The following is a 15,875-nucleotide window of genomic DNA, read 5'->3' as shown; positions in this document are numbered from 1 at the left end:
GTACGGCGTCAGCATGGATTTTAGATTACACTTCTACGTAATAGTAATATCCGGTGAACATATAGCCTCACCAGCTCATTTCCCCGATACCCAGCGGAAACAATTCAGAGATTCAAACCCGTCCAGTCCCTGAAAACTTTCGTGACCTTCCTGCATGCCCGGTGGGTAGCATTATACGCAGAAACCGTAGTGTGAACCGTGCCGCACACTGCCCGTTTCGTGCCAGCCGCAAGCCTGTCCTGCTGTGCGACGAATTGTGGGAACGCCCTCTTCTCCAAGTCGTAACACAAGCTCTTAGTGTTCCGGAATGTAGTAGGTAGGAAATATGAAAATGCCCCCAATCCCAGCGCGAGCGGAGCACAAACCCGGAGCACAATGCCACGCTTCCGCGTCAGCACGCTGCCAGAAAAGTATGCAACCGCAACGGCTCCAAATCCAGGCAACAGCTCTTCCCGTGGGTTGGAGTGCAGCGCAGCAACGGTCGACGTTATGCGACGTTCCTTCTCATAGTAACGCCTGGATACAGTCTCAATCTGGTGCGCAGCACGCTCCGCACCTGCAGTAACTACAGTGCGAGATTTCTGGAAGAAATTGACGAGCCAGCCCGGCGTCCTCACGGAGATTCCCTCGAGCAGTTGATTTTGGCCAAGTACCTCTGCAACGTTTTTAGCGGAAGCCTCATATGCATCTGACGACACAATAGCCCCTGTTTGTGGGGGAACCACCCCTTCCGCCACTATATCACACTCTCTGTAAAAGTCAACCCTGGCCATGCTTGTCGGGAGGCTTAGCCTAGTTATAGTCTATCCGGCACTACCACTATCCTGCCAGGAAGAAGTACTTTGGAAGGTCTTCGCAGGCTCATTTTCATTGGAGGGTCCAATAGTCACGTGATCCTCCCCATTTGACCCTGCGCCAGCGCAGACAATAAGAGACCTGTTACTTACCGTCACCAGTGCGAAATATCTAATTAAATTATATATCCACGCCTTTACATAGCCCCAGCCTGCTAGATTCTATGCATGTAAATTCCTTGTCGTGCGAATCATACATCACATAATCGAAGAAAACAGTAGCGCACTACGCTCGTCAACCATCTTGCGGTATTGCTCATCATTCGCGAACCTGTTCCTACCGCCTATATGCCAAGTCGCAATGGGGACAGCTTGCCCGAGGTCTCCGAAATTCACATGTGTGTCACTTGGCGGAGCTGGCGCGGGAACGCTGCGGTCTGGTCGCTGAAACTCAGCATCGTTCTCCGAACGGTCCGTCCGGGGAGCCCACAATCTAAAAATCATCTCTTTGCAGTACGTTGTAAGTTGTATCGATCGGTGCGAATCAGTGCCAGGGCATGTATAAGTGGCTCATCTATATATATGCGAAGGTGTCGCCAAGCACGCGCCACAGCTGCAACTGCCCCCACAACTCCCCTAGGGCAAATAATGTTATCTTAATAGCATTGGTGTCACAGCATCATCGGGTACGGATGGCTCGATAGGTGTTCGCATGAATGGAAGCACCGATGCCCTAGCCCGAGTATTATTACAGGATAGTATTTATCGTGTTGACTATTTACGTAAGGCCTTGAGCCAAGTCTCGAACTTATTAATTTCGGTGAGGAAATCCTTCCATGATTCCACTGCGGAGGACGGGTGTGAAGATAAGCCTGGCGAAACCCCAAATATAGAGTACACGGAGGCTGCAGAGTCCATTGCGGAGTAGATATCGTTTGTATTCGGCGACAGAGAATGAGCCACACCTTGAACATCGACTAGGTACCCTTTTGTGATAGCTTCTTGTGACTTATGGCATCCATGCAAACAGAACATGTGGCGCGTAGACCGCGTAGACCTGCAGATGGAGTCATTCTTCGAGGAGACCAAAACGAGGGACTTTAATGTAATTTTGTTATTCGGCATATAGGAAATAAAATGAGTATAACAGAGGCCTAGCCGAGGCACCAACAACCACGCAGATGGCGCATGTGGCTTTTATATATCTACTGAGTCAGCCGTCGTTTGAGCGACAGCCTTTCTGCGGGGGTATGTAGGTACAGGCGTGCAGGGCGCATATACTCTTTTCACGTCGTCGACCGATCCAGCGACGCAGACGACAGATATTGCATACGACTAAGGGTGCACAAAACCAAAACCGTAATGCATTCGGCGCACGCAGAGTGTGAGTAGATGTACGCACATCCAAATGTTACTTGAGCCCAATCTTCTGTTTAAACTTGCTGAACAATTTGCCTTTCTTTTTGGTAGGAGGATTGGAGCTCGCTGGCGTGCTTGGAGTCATGGGTTCAATTCGCCGAACAGGGCGTGGCAGTGGAGTGCTGTTCGTAGTTCCAGAGGATGCCGACTGTGCAGACTTGACCGTCCTGATAGGGTTTGTGCTGTAAGGGATATCGTCACTAATCATAGATTTTACTTGATAAATCTCCGAGCTCGTAAAAGTGTGGCGAGAAGAGCGCCGACTGCTTCTGGATGAACCAATCGACAAGAGTTGCCTCGTGTCAACGTAGACTGGTTTGGGCGGGATATATCCTAATGTGTTGAATTGGTCACGCTTTCTGCGCATGTCCTGATCCGAAGGAAAATAGGCGCCAACACTGGCGGAGGCTTCTGACCCCTCGTCATCACCTTCATCACTTGAACAGTCCGCTAGATCAGTTCCTCGAGAGTTCAGAGACTGTACATCATATGGATTTACCGAGGTGCTCAAAACAATATTTTCCAGACGCTTAAGTTGGATACCAGGCTCCTGCGTTACCTCGCCGCTCGGTGTCTGCACAGCTCTTTTAGTGTCGACAAACTCATGTGACACTATTACTGTAGGAATTGACGCGTGCTTGGCAAGGTAGGTCGGCAATTTGACATGGCCATTTCTGAACTTCACATTGAAAGTGGTTGATATAGTGGAGACAAACTCCATATCTGGCTCATAAAGAGATATCAGATTTGCTGTGGCGCCCTGCATCGATTCGTGTTTAATGAACTCCACAGTGACCTTCATTATAAGATGTGAGCAGCGCTTAGTGTAAAAGTCTAACAAAGACTTGCACTTGGCCTTCGCGATGTTATCTAGCTCTAGCACCATCATACACGCCCGTTCGTGGTCACTGGCTGTCTCGGGCTTTGTCGTCTTCTTTTCTGTTGCAAATTGATACATGTCCAAGCTGGATTTTGGCCTCTCTGAAGTCTTGCTTGATAAGTTGGTGATCTCTCTATCATACATCGGCAGGTACGCCCAGATAACTAGGTGGTCGCCGCTGCGCGCAAACATGTTGATATAAGCGTCCACAGCCGACCAACTGTGCCTTCTGCCACTAAGGTAACATGCCACTGTCCGCGGTTTGGCACCGTTGGCGGCTGCCGCTGTCTGGGATACGTACGCGCTGTACTCTTCGTGCATGTTAGAACAGCTGATCGCATGGTAGGGGACCGCTGGCCGAGACGGATAGATAGACGTGGGGGGGTTATCCGTCTTTATCCGAGGTAAGTTTTTGGATGGGTTTGTCGGGCCAATATATAGCTTGCTCTGCTCAGAGAAATCGAATTTATCTATATTCGACGTCGCAGAGTATGGGTTCATGCTGTCTTCCAGCTGTGCCAGCTCCGAATCACTCATATCGGCATATGATTTCCGCCGCGCCTTCCGGGCCGACTTGTTCTCCTGCCCGCGGGAACTGCCACCCTGGCCGTCAGACATAAGCCTGTCCTCCAGCTCCTGCAGCCGCGCAAACGCACCAGTCGAGTAGCCCCGCGTGGCTGGGCTGTTACTTTCCGTATTCTGCTTTGTGAGCTGCTCAATAACCAGCTCCTGCTGGATATCAATCTTTGATGTGTCAAAGTCTTGCGCGTCCTGAGCCACGTCCTTGTTCTTCAGTATCGACAGCCGCGGCGGCGGGGGCAGACGTAGCCCCGGCGGGCCTGACTTGCTGTTCTGCGGCGAGGCGCTGCGGGACCCCGGCGGCGACAAGTGCGTCGACCGCCGCGACACCGCAGACCCCGCGGTCCCGTCGAAAATAAACTTGTAGGCCTCCGTCACTTCTTGCTGCGACTGCGCAGAGTACCCCAGATCCATGTTCAGAGACGGCCGCCGTATCCCCTTCCCGTACTCCCGCTCCTCACCGTCTTCGTCATCATCCACAGACGTGTCCACGTACAGGGGGTTCAAGTGCGGCGGAATATGTACCAGTGCAGAGCTCAGCGACGGAGTTCCACGCAGCTTTCGTATTTTAGTAACCTGCTCGTCCACCAGTGCTGGTGTCAAATCCTGGAACGACACATTCGATTTGTAGCCCGAAATAGCGGGGGTATTGCTTATGAGCATACTTCGCCGCAATAACATGAGTAGATGAATCTCGAACTGATCCCCACATGCTTCAATATTATAACTGTCCGCACCCCTCAGTCATGGGATCAGGTTACCCGGCCAGCGACTGTGGCTTAACAAGGGATATTGTAGTCGAACAATATGATCGTTAGCGGCTGCACTCCGAATCGACTTCCGGTGAGCCTATCAACAGGACCTAGAAGCAGACGGCCGGCAAGGGTGATCGGCTGTCCTGTGCTAATCGCGATGCGTGCGGAGATTGTCATGGCGAATGAGCTGATTGCACAATACCAAATCTCCGGGGAAGTGCAGCAGCTATTCCACATCCAGAATGGCGTGCGAACTGTGGGGGAAGAAACGTTCGAGCAAATCAGGCGGCTGGCCAGGCATAAGCGGGTGCGGGCGTCTTGTCTGGAATACCAGCTGATTCAGCCGACAGCCAAGCGCGCTTGTGCGCCGGAGGAGTGGTCTGTAGGCAGCCAGGCAACGGTGTCCTCATTGGGGTACGGGGCGTTTGGCAGAGGGTGCAGCAGGATGACCTCCGCAGGCAGCATCCTGCACAGTGGGTCTGCAGGCGCGTGCAAGAGCGGGTCGCACGGTTCTATTCTGCAGAGCGAGGTGATGCAGCAGGAGGAGTCGGGGGTGCTGGAGAGCGAGGCCACGGCGTCGCAGATCATCGAGTCGGAGCCCGCCGCTGTGCGCAGCAGCCCGCCGCCGGAGATGCTGGGCTCGAGCGAGTTCCAGTAGGAAGTTATTATATCGTAGAGAACTGTTACATACAAATGTTTAAATAAACAACTCAAGAAGCGCGTTCTTGTATCTATCCCACATCTATTGGGTCGGTGAACGAGGGCCGGGGGAATATTAGGTGTGGCCCTCTTACGAACGTTTTGGCTGGCCATCAGTCGTCCATGGTGAAGAGCCTCTTTTTGAGCTGGAGCAGCTCGTCCTTCAGAGAGTCGCGTTCCTGCCTGACGATAAACAGCTCGGCCTTGAGGTCCTTTATTCTAAGGTTGTAGTGAGCGTCGTTGAGCGAGCCGAGCGGATCGTCCGTGAGCGTGTTCGCAAACTTGCTGCGGCCGTCGATGGAGGGCGAAAGCGTGAGGTCCTCGAGCTGCTCCTTCAACTTTGTGTTTTCATTTTTCAGCTTGCCGAGCTCGCGCTGCGACAGCTCGAGCGCTTTGCTGGCGTTGTTGACCGAGCTCAAGCTGGACTTGTAGTTCTGCTCGAGGTAGCTGACCTCATTCTGCTTAGAGACCAACTCATCGTTTAGAGCCTTGTAGTCCTGCTGCAAGCTTTCGTAATTCCGAAGTAGTTCGTGGTGCAAATGATTCAAATCACTCTTCTCCTTCTCGGCGGCATCAAGCTGGGCCGAGAGCTTGTTAATGATCGATTGATGGTGCTGTAGGTTCCGCACGCCCTCTGCGCCACCCTCGGAGGAGTCGGACAAGCCCTGGGCCCTCCAATGCTTTAGCATGTCTCGCATGGCCTGCGAATGGTTGCTGATGTCCTGCTGGAGCTTGTTCATCTGGGAGATATTCTTGCACCGCAGCTCCTCGTTCTCTTTCTTGAGAGCATCTAGCTTTTTTTGGATCTGCTCAAACTTCTCCTTATAGGATTCCTGGTCCGAGAATGACTCGATGATTTTCGATTGAGATTCTATAATCCTATTGAGGCGCTCAGCGTCTAGGATGTTCGAGTCGAGGAACTCTTCCAGTTCGGCGACGCGGTCGGCATATACTGCCTTATCTGCCTTGAGTATATCTACCTCAGTCTGCAGCTTCGAGTAGCTAACATCCTCAGAGGCGCCCGAGATACCCCTGTGCGAAGGCCCGTGGCCCGGCTGTCTTAGTTTGAGATTCTCGTCCTCGAGGAGACGGATCCGGTTGCTGGCTTCAGCAGCGCTTCGCTCAGTTTGCAATTTCAACTCACGTAGCTCCTCAAATAGCTGCTGTACAAATTCATTGGATACATGTCCATCTGGCGTCCCCCGTTTGGAAAGTATTGACTCTGTGTTTTTCCTTAAGCTGCCACTTCTGTCATTGAGATCCCTAGAAGTAACACCCGCTGGTTTCTCTAGCTCATCATCTTCCGAAGCGCTTGAGCCCTTGGATGGAGAGGCAAAGCGCGTGTCCTGCAAGAAGGGATTGTTAGCACGCCCATCGCTCTTCATCTTTGCATGAGGGAGGTTATCATCTTCCACGGAACGAGGTGTATCCTTCACCGAAGAGGACCTTACCACCTGATCTGGGGAGTTCCCTTCATTTTGCTGGGGACGTTGCACGCCTTCATATGTGGCAGAGCGACCGAGCTCCTTCGGAGAGCGAGTCGCTGCCCTGACTGGGACCTCGGCACTAGCTGGGATTCCAAAGTCCGTTTGATCGTTCTGCTTCTTCACGGGGCCAGTAGAGACCTCCTTCGCTAAAGAATTGTCGTCATTGTCCGACTTTTCTTTTGAGCGCCCAGATGTCACAGCAGCCTCTGGTATCGAACGTTCCAAGACAGGAGACCGTTCTACATCCGAAAGCTGCTGTGGTGTGAAGCTCCCGGGAAGCTCAGCTAATTCGCCGAAGGTACGTGGTTGCGCCCAACCGTCAGGCTTGGAACCGTCGACAGATTGCCGCCTAACCTCGTCCTTCCCAGGTGAGTTACCAACCACCGCCACGCCCAATTCCCCGTCATACTCTTCAATGATTTGGCTGTGGCGTTTATTCTTTCCCTGCTCCAAAGGATTTGTGTACTGCATCGAAGCTACGCGCGGAGAGCGTTCGTTATCAATTATGTGGGGTACCGGAGACTTGGGCTTCAGGCCAGGGCGATTATGGGCTTGGGGTGTGGAGATATCCGCCGGCTCTGTAGAAGCATTGGTAACGTCTGAAGGCAACTGCGACGATTCCGCAGTGCTTAAAGGTTCGGTGGAATGAGTGGTATCGGCAGCCTCTTCGTAGTCCTTGGGATTTTGCTGTGCTGCATATTTCTTTTGCGGTAGTTTGCGGCCCTGGCTATCCGTGCTCTTCTGGAGGTCCTGTGTAGCCGTCTGGTGCGGCGAGCGGTGCTGTTGCTGCGGTGGCTTCGCGCTCTGCTTCAATGGCGGGGTTTTCTGCTGGGGCGTAGCTTTGTACTGCTGGTCCCCATACATGTGGCTGTCCGTAGGCTGCCTCTTTTTACTTTCCTGGTGGGGGGACAGTATGTTTACCACCCCGTTGGGCTTTGCCTGCGCCGGCGACGTCGCCGGCGTGAATGAGGACCGCGGCATCATCGGCGTGGTCATGGCAGTGTTCTTGGAGGACGCGGATGTCGACTGGCTCGGCGTCCTGCGGGGCGGCGACACGCCAGCCATGTCGAACACGCCGGGACAGTGCTCCTCCAGATCTGTCAGGTCCAGTGTATACAGGATCGTGCCCGCGCGCATGTCGTGATCTGCCGCCATCAAGTCCGCGTCGCCCGGCCGCGCGTAGTCGAACTTGTCGCCGCCCATGATCAGCAGCTTCCGGTTGGCAAGCAACGTGACCGAGTGTCCCGAGCGCGGAGAGGGTACCATGTCTTGGAAATGAGGCAGTTTAAACCACCGGAATGTCTTCATGTTCATGAAGTAGACGTCTTGCGAGTAGTTGTCCTGATCGTCCTTGCCGCCCACCACACACATTAGGTCGCGGTACAGCACCGCGGCGTGCTCCTGCAGCGGCGGCGGCTTCGCGCCCGTCGTCTCGACCACCGACCAGTCGTTCACCACCGGGTCGTACACGAACAGCTCGTTGATTAGACCCTGCGGCGTGTCCCCGCCGAACACCCACAGCTTGTAGTCGTACGACACCATCGTGTGATTCGTCAGCGGAGGCGGCACGAAGCTCGCCGGCTTCACAAATACCCAGTGCGAGTCCGGCCGCCGGAAGCTCGACAAGTCGTACACCGCCAGGTCATTGAAGTACGTGTCGTCGAACTGCCCCCCGAACACGTACAGCTTCGTCTTCATCTGGCTCGTCGCAATGATGCTGATCTTGTGCCCGTACCGCCCCAGCGGCCGCGGGCCAACCGGGTGTGGGATCGTCCACTTGTGCGAGTTCACGTTCAGCAGGTACACATCGTCGTCCATCAGGCCCTCGTTGTTCGTCTTGTGCGTGTCCCCGCCGAAGATCACAAACGCGTTCCCGCACAGCGTCGCCGCGTGCCCCACCCGCGGCGGCGGCGTCGTCTCTGTGATCTCAATTGTCCGCGCGCTGAACTGCTTGCCGTTGTCCTGCGCCCGCAGGATCCACGTGTCGCCGTACACACTCTGGTCGTGCAGCCCGCCGATCACGATCACCTCGTTCGTGTCCGAAGCGTACGCGCTCGCCACATGCCGGTACCGTGGGAACGGCGTCTGCACCAGCTTCACCCTGTCCCACGGCGTCTCCGGCCTTCGCGCGTCCCGCCCCGCTGCCCTCGAGCTGCCGCCCGTGGGCCCGCCCGCGGCCCCAACCGGCTCAGGTCCTGTCGTGGCCCGGCCCACCACCGACTTATCCTTCCCGTTCTTCTTGCCAAACTTGAAAGGTGCCATCTCGCTACTTGTTGGCTCTGGCAGTTTGACAGATGTCTTCTCGCCTGTTGAATACCTGTTCAAAAGGGGATACCTACATAGCAATTTTTCACTAAAAATCCCTACCTAGAGGGCTGGAAGCATTCTTAGTCAACGAAACAGCGTGTTGGGGGCCACGACCTCGAATAAAACGCCGGCATCAGCAGCAAGCGGCCTTAGCATACACCAGCAAGTGATGGAGCATAACGCGAGCGACGCGGTCGGCACGCGCGACGCAGGGTGGCAGACGGACATGTGTCACAGGACGTCTGGCACAGCAGAGCAAGGTGGGAGCAAAAACAAGGGCAGGGGAGGACGGCGGGAGCAGAGCCACATACGGGCATATAGCAGTGCAAGTGCAGACGGATACAGAATGCACAGGAATCACACAGGCGGGGCGGAGAGCCCGGGGGCCGAACAGGGCACGCCGCCACGGCGCAACTCGGTGCTGAAGCGGCGGTCGCTCATCCAGACGATCATGTCGCCGGAGGGCGGGGCGGCGTCGCCAGAGCGGGGGCGGCGGAGCGTGTCGTTGTACTCTCCGGCCAGCGCGGGGTCGGACGAGGGCGACGTGGGGGCGATGTTGCAGACGTTGGCCACGCGGGAACTCGCGCTCTTGGAGCAGCGCAAGACGGTGGAGGACCTCCGGCGGGCGCTCCGGCTCGAGGAGCGGGTCCTGGTGGCGCAGGCGCGGGAGTTGGAGGAACTGAAGCAGCGGGTGGCGCGGGCGCTCGACGCGGGGTCGCCGCGAGCGGTGCTGGAGCCGGGGGCGGAGCTGCCGGGGGCGCCGGGAGCGCGCGAGAGCGTGTGGGCGAAGTCGATGTCATTTCTCAACGAGTTCGACCAGATACTCCAGGAGGGGCTTGAGAAGCGACTCGGGTTCGACGAGCTCATGCCGAGCCCGGCCACAGACGCGACGACGCCGGAGGCGGACGACCGGCGCGGCATCTGGGGGCTTGTGAGCGAGTTCAAGGCGGGCCTCCTCGGCTTGAGCGACTCCACGCCGCCGCCGGACGCTCCGGCGGCGTACCTGGAGAAGCAGCGCAATCGCAGCGTGGGCCCGGAGCCACGCCGAACGAACACGGGCGACGCTGTCGCCGAACATTCCCGCGATGCGCGCTACGCGCGCAAGCGGGACTTGCACGAACAGGCATACAGCCCCGCGGACGCGGCCGCGGAGAACGGGGTTGTCACGGGAGGACGCCTGGGCGCGACGCCCCACAGCTCGGGGTCGATCCGCAAGAGGTGTCCTCCACTAAGCACGTCAGTAGAAATGCAAAATTATGTATGATTGGATGTCATTATGTACTGAGTAGTTTATAGACATGAATGAAGCTTTACTGCTATCCGTATGTGTCGTCGCGTCGTTACTGGTTCCGGGCCTGCGCTAGCTCAGGATCCGCATGGCCGCCTCGTTCGAGGACAGGCCTGCGATGTCCACTTTGTTCAACAGATCCTCCATCTGACTCGCTAGGGAGCGCTCCTCGCCGGCCAGCGGAAGCGCAGCCGCGACCTCGGGCACCTGCACGACCTCATCGGTCACCGCACGGTACTCCGCACCGACGGCCTCCCCACCCGCAGTCATGTGCAACCCGGTGTAGCCGCTCTCCGACTTGCTGAGCGTAACGTCGCCCGTGCTCACCTGGCGCATTAGCCCCATAAACTTCGATGCGCCGAACTTGTCCTTGTGTATCGGCGCGGACAGCGTCGCGTAGATGGCCTTGGCCGACTCCTGGAAGCCGAGCTGCTCGTGGTCGAGCAGCGGCGCCGACAGCGCCTCCGGCACCTCGGGCGGCGCTAGCTCGCCCTCAAGAACATCAAATTCGCGTTCCAGGTAGCGCTCTAGCTCGGCCTCCTGCAGCGCGGCCTGCGCCGTCTGCTGCGGCGCCACCTGCTGCTGCAACTGCTGCTGCGGCATCGTAGGCATGAACATGCTGCCTCCGTAGCCCAGCACCCGCGCTGCCGGCCGCGCCGCCTGCCGCTGCTCGTACCCGGCGTACGCGCGCTGATACTCCGCCGAGAACGCCAGCGGGTCTTCCACCTGCATGCTCGAAAACTGCCGCACCCAGTCCGCCTGCAGCCCGTCACCGCGCGCCATGCGCCCGCCCAGCTCGCGCTGCGGCTCCAGCACCGCCATGAAACGGTTCTGCGACGCGCGCTCGCCTGCCCGCGCCTGCAGCTGCTGCTCTGCAGAACTCTGCCCCAGCCCTCCACTAGGCCTGTTAAACCCACCGACCCGGCCGACACCCGCCATCGGCCCCTCGGTCTTCGCAATCAGCTTCTGCATCGCACTGCCCTGGCACAACGACATCCTGCGCCACGTAACCTATGTTGCACCCGCCGACAGCCCGACAGAACCGAGAAGAGCCCAGTTTCGACTGTTATTTATATGGGATGGCACTGTTCTGACTAGTCGGTATTAACATCACGCGCCGCATCCGCGGTTGCTCATTCCTTTTGGCCGGCTGTGCGACGGATTTCCGACGCCGCGGAAATTAGGTCCTACCGCAGTGTATATATACATCTGAACACCACGAAATATTACTTAAACAAGTCCGGAATGTTGACGCCTTGACACAGCCAGCCGATGGGTTGCTTGAGGTTCCTGGAAGCGTCTATCAGTCTGCTGTCCTCCAGCACGCGCACAACGTCCTGGAGGTCGTAGCCGCGTTCCAGGCCGCGCTCAATGGCCTTGCAGAGGACTTTGCGGCGATGGAAGCGCTTGTTGACAGCCGGGTCGCGGCGCCAGCTGGTCTGGTACATGGTCTCCATATCCTTGAGCGAGGGCTGGCCATTGAAGCCCTCGGTGTACTCCTTCCATATGTCCAGGACGGTCTGCGGGGAGTTGAGGAACTCGAACTTGCCGACGTAGATCTTGCGCTTTTTCTTCAGACCGCGGTGGGTGTAGTATTGTTCCTCCTTAATGTTGGAGTTGAGGCGGGACGAAGAGGGCGCAGAGGGGTCTGGCGAGGCACCGGTGGAAAGGGGCCTGTCGGCGCGTTGCAGGGGCAGCGCGCGGTCGTCGTGGTCGTAGTCGTGATGTTGGGGCGCGGGCGGCGCCGACTGTGCGTCCAGCGGGTGGCCGTCGGACGCGAGCGCCGAGAACTCGGCGTCGCGGAACTCGTACTCCTTCTGCGGGTCCTCGCGGCGGCGCTTGGCCGGCGGGTCCACGGCACGGCGCGGGACCTTGAGCCCGTTGGAGATAATGAACTTGTGTTCGACCGAGCCCTTCGGATGCTTCTTTCCGCCATTGCGTTTGGGCGCCGGCGTCTGCGCGTCCGGCACGGGCGCGGCCGGCGCGGCATGCAATTCGTTCTCGTCTGGCGAGACCTGGGGGGGGATAAACTCGCCCAGGATCGCGTCGACGTTAGTGAGGTCGCGGTTGCCGTCGTCTGCGGCTGCGTGGTGGTGGTTGGCGCGGTGAGCCGCGTGCACCGCGTCGTCGTCGTGGGGCTTGGGCTCCTGCTCCGGCATGCCCCCGTTCGGCTGCATGCCTCGAATCGACGTCGACGTCGTTACGATCCCATCCAGCGAGCCCCGTAACTTATCTCGAAGTATGCCTGCATACCTATACTGGTCGTTCAGCATCGTGCTCACGATGTCTGTCAACACGTTTATTTGCTGCTGCTGCGCATTGATCACCAGGTCGTACTTCTTAAAGTGGTGATCCAGCTTCGCGCTGAACGTCTGGAACAGCCTCTCGTACATCGATATCTGCCGCTCCAGATCGAGGACCCGTCGCTCCAGGCCTCCCAGCTCCATGTTGGCCTGTATGTCCATCTGTGCTACTGCTCCGCAACTTGCAGCTGTCTACAGTTATTTACACCCCCGGGCCCCAATCACAGCCCAATTTCCAGATGTGAATCAGTGTGAGACCTGCTACTGGAATGAAAATTTTCGTGAGCTTTTCGGTCCGACCTGATAACGCATGGAAGCGATGTCCGTGCCGCTGCGCTTCTGCCAGGAACCCGCCGCGCTGCCCAGATTCCTCTTATAAAAGCTGTCTGTCCGGGCCTTGTAGCTTGCTACGCTACGTGGCAGCTCTGTTACATGGGTCACCCAGCTGCCGTACATACATAACACGCGACATATCTGCCACATTGGCTCTTCTTCGGCGGGCAGGCAACGTGCCCTGGGCATTTTTTCATGTGCATCAGGCGCCCGGCGTGCATTGCGGGCACGCAGGGACGCCCCCTCGGATAGGAAATACCCTGCAGGGGGGCAAAGAGCAGAGCAATTAAGGCAGTCACGTGATAGTACCGGCTGCCAGGCGCCGGAGCGCAGTCCCGCGCGTTCCTTCAGAGCGGCTAAAGGTGGCTAGGGGCGACTACGGCCGCCAGAAACGAGCGCCCGCGGCACTTGGCCGTAAAAGAGCGGCGCGTGCCTATTCGTCGAGGATCAGAGCGGCCAGAGTACGGTAGGCGGCTAGCGGCTGGCGCGCGCGGCACACGGCATCTGCGGGGTCGGCGGCGGCTGAGGCAGCGCGGTTGCGGTGCTCGCTCAGGCAGTCCATGAGCTGCAGGGCAGATGACCCCTGGAAGGGCCGCGCGCAGGCGCTGGTGAGGCCGAGGTCGTGGGCGCAGTGACGGAGGCCTGGGCGCGCGGCGGGCGCGCGCAGCTGCACGCGGGGCTCGTCGCCGAAGTATACATAGTCGCGCGTGAGGTCCAGACGGAAGGGCACACGTGCAGAAGAGGCCATGACGCCCTGCATCATGAGCGTGAGCAGGCTGTCGCGCGACAGGCTGCTCGAGCCGATGCACAAGAGGCGCTGGATGTCGGCAAGCGCGATGCACGAGTGGAGCGGGGCGATCGCGTCCCAGAGCTTGCGCTCGCGGGCCAGCGCGCATAGGCGCGCGAAGAGCGGCGCGAGGGCACTGCGGAATGGTGCGAGCAGGTCCAGGGCGCGTGCGAACGACGGGAGGTCGAGCGCGACGTAGCTTTCATAGAGTAGCTGAAGGTTGTGCACGATCGGCGTCTCGCGCAGGATGCGGATCTGCTCGAGCGCGAACGGATCGACGCGGTGGCTGCAGCGGCCGGCGCTGTATGCAAGGGCGTCGGCGAGCACGAAGCCGCAGAGGTTGAGGTCGCGAAAGAAGCTGCTGTTACTGCCGATTTCCTCGAGGCCCTGGAGGCACGCCGAGAAGTGCGTCCGCAGGGCGCTGTGCGGCTGCGGCTGCTGCTGCATGCCGCGCATGCATTGAGCAAACGCCAGCAGGACCATGGCGTGCGGCTGCTGCGCCAGCGCGAGCGAGCGCTCGGCCCGGTCCTGCAGCTCTGAGACGAGCTCTGCGAACTGCTGCGCGGGGGGCTGGCACAGTCGCAGAAAGCGGCAGATGTGGCATTGTAGCAGTAGCAGGAGCGTCTCGGCCGTCAGCTGAGGGGCCGGTGCCTCCGACAGTATGGCTGTACAGTCAGCGCCGCGCAGGCGCTCGCGCCAAATGAGGTTCTCGAGGCGGAGCTGCATGTGCAGGGTGCACAGGTCTTTGAAGTCCCCGGGCAGGGGTGCGACTGCGTCCAGGAGACGCAGATGGAACTCGATTGTTGGAAGGCAGATCTCGTGCGCCTCATCGAACACAAAATTTTGGCTGTTTGCAGGTACCAGCATGCGCAGGGTGGAAATAAGAGAGCGCTCCACGTAGGCCGCGCCCAATTTCTGGCGCCAGCGCAGTCCGTGCTCCAAAAGCCGTACAAGCGCGGTTCGTACGCCGTCCTGGTAGCCCTCGCTCGCCTGCGCGCCCTTGAAATTCCAGCACTTGGCGATTTGCTTCAGGGCCCGGAACGCCCATAGGGGCTCGCTGCTCGTGGCGACCCCTTCCAAGGCCTCAATTGCCTCGCGAAATTTGCTGTTCTCCTTGAGACCCTTGGCTCGGTAATAGCGGCCCTCGACGATGCTACTGGACGGATCGAGTGGCACCTCTTCCTCTGCTCCCTGGCTGGTCTCTTCCTCGTATACGCCCATCTCGTCGCTGTCCTCCTCCATCTCAGCGTAGTGCATCTCCTCGTCCTCAGACATCATAAAATCCTCGTAGGCATCGCCCTCGCTCATCTCTTGCTGCGTCTGTCTTCTTTGCCTGTTTCTCCCTATGTTGGGTGTCTGTCTTATAAATCAAACGACCCAGAATTGGGCGTGGTCTTCGATCATCTTTCTTGTGCTCCCTAACCCCTCGTTTACATAACTTCCGCTACCAAGAGCACCGCTACCAAATGTATTTAATCGGCCCAACCCGCGGGGTGCAAAGCATGTTCTCGTCCTTCAGATTGGCTTCACGTCACACCACCAGCGTATTACGAACCTTTCATACATCGAAGCCTATAATGCTGCAAGCAGGAGACGCCATCCCAAAGTCCATTCCCGGTCTACACGAGAACAGCCCCGGCAATTCAGTCGACATCGGCGCTGAGGTTGCCTCCGGAAAGCACCTGATCGTGGGTGTCCCAGCCGCGTTCTCCCCGGCTTGTTCGTCGAGCCACGTGCCCGGCTATATCCAGCACCTTGACGAGCTGAAGAGCAAGGGCTTCAAGCAAGTTCTGGTCACGTGTGTAAATGACTCATTTGTCACGAAGGCCTGGGCGGAGTCGCTAAAGTGCCCATCGGACGTCAGAGTTATTGCTGACACCCAGGGTGCCTTCGCCTCTGCTGGTGGTTTCCTGTTCGACGGCAAGCAGACGTTCGGTAATGACCGCTCTGTGCGTTACGCGCTTGTTGTCGAAGATGGCAAGGTCGTTCGCGACTTTGTCGAGCCAGACAAGACGGGCCTCAAGGTCTCCGCCGCAGAAAATGTCTTGAAGGAACTCTAAAGGACTAGTTAGAGTCACATTCCCGTCGCCTGTGGACTCCGGTACCGCGGGTGACCTTCCTTTTTTACAGGCTATAGTCTAGCCCTAAATAATTGACTCTGACAAATATATGACTTCTTTTTAAGACTCCTGGATGGCGCCCTTGCTGGGACCGCGCCGAGCCATTCTGAACCCTCTATTAGTT

At 57.9% G+C, this 15,875-nt stretch overlaps 10 protein-coding genes across 10 annotated transcripts; 3 read left to right on the top strand and 7 right to left on the bottom strand.

The window, feature by feature from the left end:
* Positions 1–104: 104 nt before the first annotated feature.
* Positions 105–773, bottom strand: MIC26 (Mic26p; the record flags this gene model as incomplete). Its single annotated transcript, NM_209303.1, has 1 exon — positions 105–773. The coding sequence occupies one exon, from the start codon at positions 771–773 to the stop codon at positions 105–107; it is 669 nt and encodes a 222-aa protein (NP_983950.1).
* A 279-nt stretch (positions 774–1,052) lies between these two features.
* Positions 1,053–1,298, bottom strand: AGOS_ADL147WA (ADL147W-Ap; the record flags this gene model as incomplete). The annotated part of the gene is made up of 1 exon (NM_001355311.1): positions 1,053–1,298. The coding sequence occupies one exon, from the start codon at positions 1,296–1,298 to the stop codon at positions 1,053–1,055; it is 246 nt and encodes an 81-aa protein (NP_001342255.1).
* Positions 1,299–2,205: 907 nt separating this feature from the next.
* On the bottom strand, positions 2,206–4,353 carry AGOS_ADL147W (uncharacterized protein; the record flags this gene model as incomplete). The annotated part of the gene is made up of 1 exon (NM_209302.2): positions 2,206–4,353. The coding sequence occupies one exon, from the start codon at positions 4,351–4,353 to the stop codon at positions 2,206–2,208; it is 2,148 nt and encodes a 715-aa protein (NP_983949.2).
* A 126-nt stretch (positions 4,354–4,479) lies between these two features.
* Positions 4,480–5,085, top strand: AGOS_ADL148C (ADL148Cp; the record flags this gene model as incomplete). Its single annotated transcript, NM_209301.2, has 1 exon — positions 4,480–5,085. One exon carries the CDS (start codon positions 4,480–4,482, stop codon positions 5,083–5,085), a length of 606 nt encoding a protein of 201 aa, NP_983948.2.
* A 154-nt stretch (positions 5,086–5,239) lies between these two features.
* AGOS_ADL149W (ADL149Wp) lies at positions 5,240–8,875 on the bottom strand (the record flags this gene model as incomplete). Its single annotated transcript, NM_209300.2, has 1 exon — positions 5,240–8,875. One exon carries the CDS (start codon positions 8,873–8,875, stop codon positions 5,240–5,242), a length of 3,636 nt encoding a protein of 1,211 aa, NP_983947.2.
* A 214-nt stretch (positions 8,876–9,089) lies between these two features.
* TDA11 (Tda11p) lies at positions 9,090–10,184 on the top strand (the record flags this gene model as incomplete). Its single annotated transcript, NM_209299.2, has 1 exon — positions 9,090–10,184. The coding sequence occupies one exon, from the start codon at positions 9,090–9,092 to the stop codon at positions 10,182–10,184; it is 1,095 nt and encodes a 364-aa protein (NP_983946.2).
* A 96-nt stretch (positions 10,185–10,280) lies between these two features.
* On the bottom strand, positions 10,281–11,204 carry PEX21 (Pex21p; the record flags this gene model as incomplete). Its single annotated transcript, NM_209298.1, has 1 exon — positions 10,281–11,204. One exon carries the CDS (start codon positions 11,202–11,204, stop codon positions 10,281–10,283), a length of 924 nt encoding a protein of 307 aa, NP_983945.1.
* Positions 11,205–11,434: 230 nt separating this feature from the next.
* Positions 11,435–12,673, bottom strand: MSN1 (Msn1p; the record flags this gene model as incomplete). The annotated part of the gene is made up of 1 exon (NM_209297.1): positions 11,435–12,673. One exon carries the CDS (start codon positions 12,671–12,673, stop codon positions 11,435–11,437), a length of 1,239 nt encoding a protein of 412 aa, NP_983944.1.
* A 604-nt stretch (positions 12,674–13,277) lies between these two features.
* RRI2 (Rri2p) lies at positions 13,278–14,939 on the bottom strand (the record flags this gene model as incomplete). The annotated part of the gene is made up of 1 exon (NM_209296.1): positions 13,278–14,939. The coding sequence occupies one exon, from the start codon at positions 14,937–14,939 to the stop codon at positions 13,278–13,280; it is 1,662 nt and encodes a 553-aa protein (NP_983943.1).
* Positions 14,940–15,097: 158 nt separating this feature from the next.
* Positions 15,098–15,691, top strand: AHP1 (thioredoxin peroxidase AHP1; the record flags this gene model as incomplete). The annotated part of the gene is made up of 1 exon (NM_209295.1): positions 15,098–15,691. The coding sequence occupies one exon, from the start codon at positions 15,098–15,100 to the stop codon at positions 15,689–15,691; it is 594 nt and encodes a 197-aa protein (NP_983942.1).
* Positions 15,692–15,875: the final 184 nt, after the last annotated feature.

This window comes from Eremothecium gossypii, chromosome IV (genome assembly GCF_000091025.4).
Source record: "Eremothecium gossypii ATCC 10895 chromosome IV, complete sequence".
NCBI lineage: Eukaryota > Fungi > Ascomycota > Saccharomycetes > Saccharomycetales > Saccharomycetaceae > Eremothecium > Eremothecium gossypii.
Note: the sequence above shows the minus strand (reverse complement) of the source record. Positions and strands in the feature narration are given on the sequence as shown.